This window comes from Leguminivora glycinivorella, chromosome 6 (assembly GCF_023078275.1).
Source record: "Leguminivora glycinivorella isolate SPB_JAAS2020 chromosome 6, LegGlyc_1.1, whole genome shotgun sequence".
NCBI lineage: Eukaryota > Metazoa > Arthropoda > Insecta > Lepidoptera > Tortricidae > Leguminivora > Leguminivora glycinivorella.
In genome coordinates this window covers 21432756-21441511 of record NC_062976.1, presented here as the reverse complement: position 1 = coordinate 21441511, position 8756 = coordinate 21432756, and the positions used below count along the sequence as shown (strand labels likewise).

Below are 8756 nucleotides of genomic sequence, written 5' to 3'. Positions count from 1 at the left end.
TAAGTATAAAACTTTTGTATTTCGCATACATCCTGCATATGTACAAAGTCGTATAAGTTATTTACATTACGGAGAACACGTCGTGGTTTATGGCTAAGGAACCTTGAAACAAGGCTTTTTACCAGGCTACCGGAGCAGAGTATGCACCGTAGGTGTAAGGGGTGCCGTAGTACGAGCTGTAGACTGATGGAGCGGCGTAACGGGCCACTACTGGGGAGGAATAGACTGTTGGGGCGGCTACGCTGACGGTGCGGGTGGCTACAACAGGGGCGCCAGCGGCGTATACAGCAGGCGCTGAGGCTACCACGCCGGAAGAATAAACGGCGGGAGCAGCGATGGTACGCGCAGCGACTACGGGAGAAGCAGAGTACACAGCAGGGGCGGCAACGGTACGAGTGGCAACTACGGGAGCAGCGGAATACACGGTCGGAGCGGCAACAGTACGCGCGGCAACACAGGGGCGGAATATACGGCAGGGGCGGCAACAGTACGCGCAACCACGGGAGCAGCGGAGTACACAGCAGGGGCGGCAATAGTACGCGCGGCAACCACAGCGGGCGCGGCTTCAACAACAGGTGCGCTCACAACAGGCGCGACAGCCACAGGATCCTTGCGCACAACAGCGTTGAACCCATTCACATCATCAGCAGCATAGTCAACGGTGCGCTTAGTGCCATCAGCGTCCAGCAGCGAGTACTGTCCCTGCACGACGCCTCCAACGCGGGTTTCGACCTGGCTCTTGTAGTCGCCGGTGTGGGGGTCGGCCACGTCGTACGCGAAGCTGGTGTAGTCGTCTGCTGCGCGGGCCACGGCCACGGGCACCACGGACGCCTGGGCGGCCACCGCCAGCGCGAGCACTACGACGAACTGGAACAAAGGAGTAAAGTTGTAATACAATAGGCTAGTTTCCTATACTTCAAATAAAATATTTTATTCAGTGCACGAAATAAAGCGCCACATAATTTGAAGAAAAATATCGACAGTAGTTAGTTTTAAACATAATTTCTATTTAATAAGTCAAAGAGAAAGATATAAAGTAAATTAATTGACCGTGACGTCATCCTCAGTATTTCATAGTAATTCCATATTAGCAAATCGTTTTGACAGTTCATAAAAAGAATCTGATTTGACTAGTAGGAAACTAGCCTATTAACCAAAGTTATAGTTGCTTATTTCGCAGTGATAAGGTTTTCAAAATGTAAACGCTGTTGTTATTTTTGTGACAAGACAAGTGGTGTAGGATTATTAACTTATACCTGATATGATTTTCTGAAGCAATAGCTCATAATAATAGTGTCATTCGCTTGTTTTTGTCGAAAAAACGCTAATCATAAAACTTAAGTACCTATGCAATTTTAAAACATTGTTCACACCAGCTAAGTAAATATGTAGGTAATAAATATTATAAAAAAATTCGATGTTTTTTGCATTAAGTTGTAGACGTTAGATTATTAAAAAAAAAAACTTTAAGAACAAAGAAATTTATGAAACAAATTGTATTTTTAAAGTTTTTAAACGTTTTGTTTATCCGTGTTTTTTAAATGAAATAATTTAAAAAACACTACAAAAATTAAAAAAAAAAAAAAAAAAAAACTAGCAAAGATCTAACAACTCCAATGTCAACACTAATGAATAAAACCCACATTTATCACAGCACTACTAATTAAAGGTATAACTAGATCACCTTAGCAGCCATTGCGTACGGACTAGAGTAGTTCCAACCGAGGAATGATTCTCATAGGGTCGGCCCGAGCTTTTATATGAAGAAGCATACGAGGGCGTGGTATAAGAGTATTGGACATGCGAGTGAACTTCTTAGGCACATCCGTGGACTTAAGCGCTCTGTGTTAAGGTTTACTCTGTCTTGGATTTTAGGCTGTATAATCGTCACTACTTTGAAAAAATCTCGTATCTCACACTGGTACTCAAAGTTGAAACGTAGTAACTCTATATGCACCCCCTACATAGTTACTACATTTGTCTTTTCAATGTCAGAAGAAGATACGGGTTTTCTTCAAAGTAGTGACGACATGTCGCATTACAGTGTACCTATCCAACGTTACAATAACTTACGCTTCATAAACATATCATAGCTATAAGCTCACCCTATCGCTCTTCTGTAGTGGGGCATTTTCAGAATTTAGGACCCCCCAATTAGCGTAAGTTGTTATTAATATAAATTAACTCACTGTCAGCTTTGTGACGATAATTGGACGTAATAACGCAATAACGTTCCAATCTATCTGAAATTGTCATTGAAATTAAAGACTTTTGTTTACAATTTCATGTGGATTGGAACGTTATTGCGTAACTATGTTCAATTAAGCATGAAATTTCAATAAAAATATTATTTTTGTGTTAATTACATAAAATCTAAGCGATAATCTACATACAGAATGAAAACAGTACATTTTTAGACAGATTTTATGCTTATTAGTCGTCACAAAACTGACAGTGATTTAATTTTTGTTAACAACTTACGCTAATTGGGGGGACCCAAATTCTGAAAATGCCCAGATTGGCGCGTTGCGTTTTGATGGCCACGTTTCGCCAGCGATTGTCACTTTGGCTACGCTGGCATATTTTTGCGTATGTAGCATGTATGTGGATATATGGATGTATCCGGAAACGCAAGGTCGCAATCTGGATGGCTGCCGGTGCATTCTTCAAGTAATTTATGCCTGCTGTTTGGCAGAAGACGTGTGTACATTTTTTTTTGTTAATTATAGTGGAATTTGTCCTCCGTTAAGTTATAGTTTGTGTCAATGCGATGCTTCTTTATCGGATTTTATAGTAGTCTTTTATAGTGGTATATCCTGTAAGTATGAGTGAGAATTATAGGATGTAAATGGCTTAATACCAGTTCTGCTTCTGCGCTTATTTATGAAGATAAGAATAAGTTTTATGACTAAAAGTCCTACTTACATCTACAAATAAGATTTGTGATTAACCAAAAACAAAAACCGACAAAACTTTACAACATAATTTAGAGTCATAGATGTGGGCCTAATTAATTAGCCTGTAATAACTTTGACATTTATTAAATTCAGGTCAAACTTGGACTAAGAGGGTAATCTCTGTCAAATTTGCAAGAATATTGGAGCAATGATTTAGCAGTTTTAATTAGTTCAATAAAATGCTAAACATAACTTGTTTGCGCAAACGATCTAATTTTCATGCAAAATCGATGCCAATGATATTATCAGTTAAGATCTTAAGGATAGGCCAAAGAAAATAATAGAGTTCATCCTATCGTTAAACGTAGTGGCCTACCTGTTCTACCACAGATGGAATTGGGTATTGGTATTCATTTGGTGGCTTATTAAGGAGGCTTACTTTGAAAGACTGTGAAAGATCTGGAGGTGTCGCTTGCGTGATGATACTTAATTTTTTTTAAAGTTTTTGTATGGCGGTATAACACAGGATTAATATTATATCGGTCGGCTGCCAAGGGGAGGGAAAAGGGGGAGGTTTTTTTTATTACTAAACTATAGGGTATTGGGAGCTGAAATTTGGCATGCTCGATGCTAGTACAAAGACGAATCAATAAAAGAAAGATACGGGCCAAAACTCGCTGGGGGAAGATTCGCTTGGCTTATCCTGGCATGGCCTTTCATTTATACAAACAGATATAATTATTACCTATGCATACAAAACAAAAACTGATTAATTGAATTCAGCCGGGGCGTATCATTCGCGGGGACTGGACTCAGAAGTCACAGATAAAAAAAAACCTAGGCGAGTACGAGTAAAAATACCTCAAGAACTTTCGCTTTCTAAAAGAGAAAAAAAAAACAAGCTCTTCTGTTTGGTAAAGCTTACAAAGATGCAAAAGAAAAATGCGAAAACTAAAAAAACATTCCACAGAAGATACCTAATTATAGAAATACAAACGGAGCCTTTTTATCTTGTATGAGATAACCTATCTTTAGTTGCAGTATCATTGGTTGACGTTACATCTGTCGTTCCTTATAAGTCTCAAGGCGAACTATATTTTCAATTTCTTTGCCATCGCTATGTGTGAATAGTAAGTGGGTTGCGAATAAAGAACACTTGTATCAAGGCAGTTATGACAATGATACTGTGTGAAATTGTCAAAATCCAAAAAAAATAGATGAAGGAGTTATAAGAAAGGAATCAATCTCATGAAGTACCTAATAGAGTGGCAATTTCGACCAGGGCATGTTGCGGAGGCAGATTTTTTGACATCCGCGGACGCGGATGCAGATGCGGATTTTTCAAGTCCCACATCTGCAGATGCGGATGCGGATGCGAATGTGAGGATAGGCACTTACTCAGGCATATTAAAAACACAAAATTTGATCAAAGAAGTTATATTTATTCAAAAAAATAACCTTTTATATTTTAAAATCTTAGAAATTAAGATAAAGGTGGGCCAACGATACTAAAAAATCCCGCGATCCATGAATCACAGACGTGTAACGAGACTCATATTGGCCAATGGTGAATTTACCGTGCACGTGGGCCGCGTCTAAGTCGTTCCTGTACCGACCTGTTCAACATCCGCATCATGCGAATGCTTCGTATTGATTTTTGCGGAGGCGGATGCGGATGCGGATTTTGAAAATGATGCGGAAGTTCCGCGCGTGCGGATGCGGATGCGAATATCCGCAACATCCCTGATTTCGACTGGGGCACAATTTTAACCAATCGATTTTTTAGATCGATTGGACACTATTTAATCATATAAGAGCGACTTTAAAAAAGGGTCAAGTAGCCTATTGCTAAATACCTAAAAGACTACTGAAAGCTCAAAAAATGCACACCTACTATTGTAGGGGGTAGGGCATAGTGAATGATATTCCGCTTTGTGTGGTAGGCCACAGCACAGCGGATATCGTCTCGCTCGAATCTAGAGCAGAGCCCAACTGGGGTAGTACCTCCGCCTTACAGAAGACCGCAGCCAAATAGCACTAGACCCTACTCATGGTGTTGTGTTCCTGCCGGCGAGTAAGGCTGCCAGAGCTCAACGAGGGTACGTTGTACTTATGACGGGCGGATTACGGAACTGACTTATTCCGTCTATTGTCCTTTGAGTCGTCGGCAACCCGAACCCTCCTTGGAACTTGTGCACTCCTTTTTACTGTGTATTTAACACAGCAAAAGGGAATGTACAAGTTTCCAATGGGGTGGCAACGCGCATGTGACACTCTTTGAGTTGCAGGCGTCCGTAGGTTACGGTGACCGCTTTCCATCAGGCGGGCCGTACGCTTGTTTGCCACTGTCGTAGTATAAAAAAAAACCTACGAGTGTGAAAAGCTGAAAAGCTCGTCTCGATTAAGTAGGTAATTCTAGAAGGATACTGATACCCACCCACACACACACACCACACACACATACGCACACACACACACACACACACACACACACACACGCACGCACGCACGCACGCACGCACGCACGCACGCACGCACGCACGCACGCACGCACGCACGCACGCACGCACGCACGCACGCACGCACGCACGCACGCACGCACATACGCACGCACGCACGCTGATGGATCTCTGCTACATAATTAGGAGATAGTACCTACATATAACTACTGTAGCCATCGACCGTTGATTTATTAAGACTACGACTTCGCAAACGTAACCGATATCCATACGTACTCTACGTGTAGGTACACGATAATACATATACGTATGCTCGACTTAATCCCTAGGTCCAGAACCAAAATGTGTGCAACTGTGCATACACCAAAAGGACGTGAATTGAATATAAATGAAATTTAAATTATATTATTTGTCGGAGAATGTGGTAGGGTTTGTTAAGGATTCAAGATAAGTTTGCGATTTTATTCAATCAGTGCCTTACTGTTGGTGTTGAGTATAGTAATGGAATGAAGAAGATGCATTTGACCTTTTATAAACTGATATTGATTTGATGAACTTGCAATATTTATAATGCGTTTATTAATTAAGTAATATGAGTCACGGACAAAATAAGGTCAGATGACAGTCGCTTTCGTAAAAACTAGTGCCTACGCCAAATCTTGGGATTAGTTGTCAAGGCGGACCCATGGCTCCCATGAGCCGTGGCAAATGCCGGGATAACGCAAGGAGGAGGATGATGATGAGTCATGGATAAGATAATCTTGATGAGATGAAAAGAACTCTCAAAAAAAAAGCTGATCGAGAGGAGAATCAAAGTACAAAATTGCATCAATTAACAGGCAAGTATGAGGCTTAACTTTGGGTTCGATAGGTGCTTAGCCAAGATGCCACAACCAATGACACCCAGTAGAGAATAAAGCGCTAACTGGCCCGATTCTGATATGATTTGCATCGAGGATCGGAAATACCTACTAATGAACGTTTTTGTATAAACCACAATATAGACGCCGATCTTGCACTCAATCACGCAGAATGGAAGAAAAAGTCTGGGAAAGCCTACCCCAAGTAAATGGGACCACAAAGCCTAGTAAAATTATGAATGTACGAGTAGGTACGTTTTTGTATAAAGGAAACGTGATTTTAAGTAGAGTGTATTTACAAGCATTTTGGTTACGCACTTTGAGCTGATAGTAATGTCAAATCAAGATCAGAATTGTAAAGTTGTTTTGTCGTTCATATGCTCACATTTACATTTTACAATGTATTGCTTTTGAATTGCAATCAAACTATCTGCCTGATTGCCTTACATAATTAATAAAATAACATTAAAACTTCAGATAAGTATTTGCATCAGATATTGATTTAATTTTATCTCTTATAAGAAGGTAGTGATTTTAGGGTATAATCAAGCCCTTGCCAGCATGATTTTAGTATTGTGGACGAACTTTAATTGAACATTATTTCCTTGTGTACCTAAAGTATTTCTATCTACGTGTTAGAAGCTTTTTGCCTCCGATTTAATTAATGTCGCATTTGTCTGTTAAAGACTCAATGTATAATTACTTAATTAGTAATCAGTCACTCTTCCACCCACATTTAATTTTGGAAGGCACGTATTTTAATATTTTTAATAAGATCATGTTTGTTTAAATTAAATATTATTATTTTTAGCAGATAAAATAAATGTCCTGACAATGACATTAGGATAGTATCGAGAGTAAATGAAACGGTGGAACAAAATTATCAATCACAATAACAATTGCCAAATATTGTGTCTGTGTAGAAGTTATAATCGCGTGAATACGACTGGATAGTCGCCGGCTGCAGTCAGTGGCCAGGGTGCATGGCACAACCGCTCAAGCTACATTCACAAACGCTCACGATAATATTATGTTTTTCAGTTATTTATCTCTATTGCTCTTGCGTATTGGCGCGACAGAGCCAGACTGCATTTTTGTTAGCGTCTGGCGTCGACGATTGCCATTCGGCTACGCCGGCAATTAGAGGTATATAATTTAAAAAGAAACAAAGAATCTCGAGTCGCACAACACATGTATAAGTATTCAGCGCAAATCCTGTTGAGTTCTGTGAATGAATATTTTACGATACACGCGGCAAGTACAAGGACACTGCTAAAGTACGTAGTTTAGACTATTTTAAATACTTAAAAGTAATATCTGCGTTTTTTGCAAGCCGTTAAAACAAGTCGAACAGGAAATTATTCGAACGAGTCATACTACCTAATTTAATTTTGGGGGCGCAAATGAATAATTGTAACTTGTTCTACTTAGACGATAAGGAAAAGGTTAGCACTGCTATCGATATTATCTGTTAGATCTTTTAAAAAGAAAATAAAAAATAAAGACTATCAATATGTTAGGTATGTCTACATCACATCTAAAGGAGACTTTCCCAAATTTCCTTTATTATTTAGAGAGAATTGGTTTTTTGTCTCGTGAAGATACCTGCTGTAGTGGACATTTTCAGAATTTGGTACCCATCCAATTAGCGTAAGTTGTTAACGAAAATTAACTCACTGTCATTGAGAATGTGAAAAAAGTAAATTTTTAGACAGATTTTATGCTAAATAGTCGTCACAAAACTGACAGCAGAATTTTTATTAACAACTTATGCTAATTGGGGGGGACCCAAATTCTGAAAATGCTCTAATAGGGCTTTATAGATCTCACATGACTGTGTCGAAGTAAAAGGTGGCACTTTATCACATACCAGAAGGACGACATACGCATTAAATCTCATGGCAAGTGATAGAGTGGGACTTTGTTCTCACTCCCTTTGTTCTTCTCTCACTTTGTTCTTTGGACTCATATGTGACGTTATCTGGGTAAAGGGAGCTTATTGTCGATGGCGCTTGCGTCCCGCGGCGTCGTATTTGTACACGAACATCACTCATAACGCCGTAAGCGCCATCGACAATAAGGTCCCTTTACGCAGATAAGGTAACTGTACACTATTCCGGGATAGTAAAATGTGGTACATTATTCCGGGATACTTTGGTTTTTGTCGCAAAATAAGGAAACTATCAGTAAAATCTTAATTTAAGGCAGTATTTTATTAACTATAGATCAAATAGAACACAAAAAGTCGATTTTCGAATATCTATCATATCTTTTGAAGCCGTGAGGTACCTCCAAACGCGTCAGTCACAACCATGCAGTGGTTTCTATGGGCGTGTTTGACGGTGAGCTTAACGCGGCAGCGGAACTTCTTAAGGGTTTACTGTGATGCGGGTAAGTTTATTTATATTAAATTTGTATCATAATAAGACAATAGTTATTAAAAGACATTTATATCATCTTTTCAAATTAATTTAAAGCATATTTTAATTAAAATACCCGCTCCCGGAATAATGTACACCATTTTGACGCGGTGTACATAA

The 8756-nt window shown here is 39.6% G+C and overlaps 1 protein-coding gene across 1 annotated transcript; it reads right to left on the bottom strand.

Moving 5' to 3' along the window:
- On the bottom strand, positions 1-1751 carry LOC125227571 (cuticle protein 21-like). Its single transcript, XM_048131912.1, is given in 3 exon segments — positions 1-456; positions 459-867; positions 1685-1751. Coding segments are annotated over 3 exon segments (759 nt in total). The 5' UTR covers positions 1697-1751; the 3' UTR covers positions 1-118.
- Positions 1752-8756: the final 7005 nt, after the last annotated feature.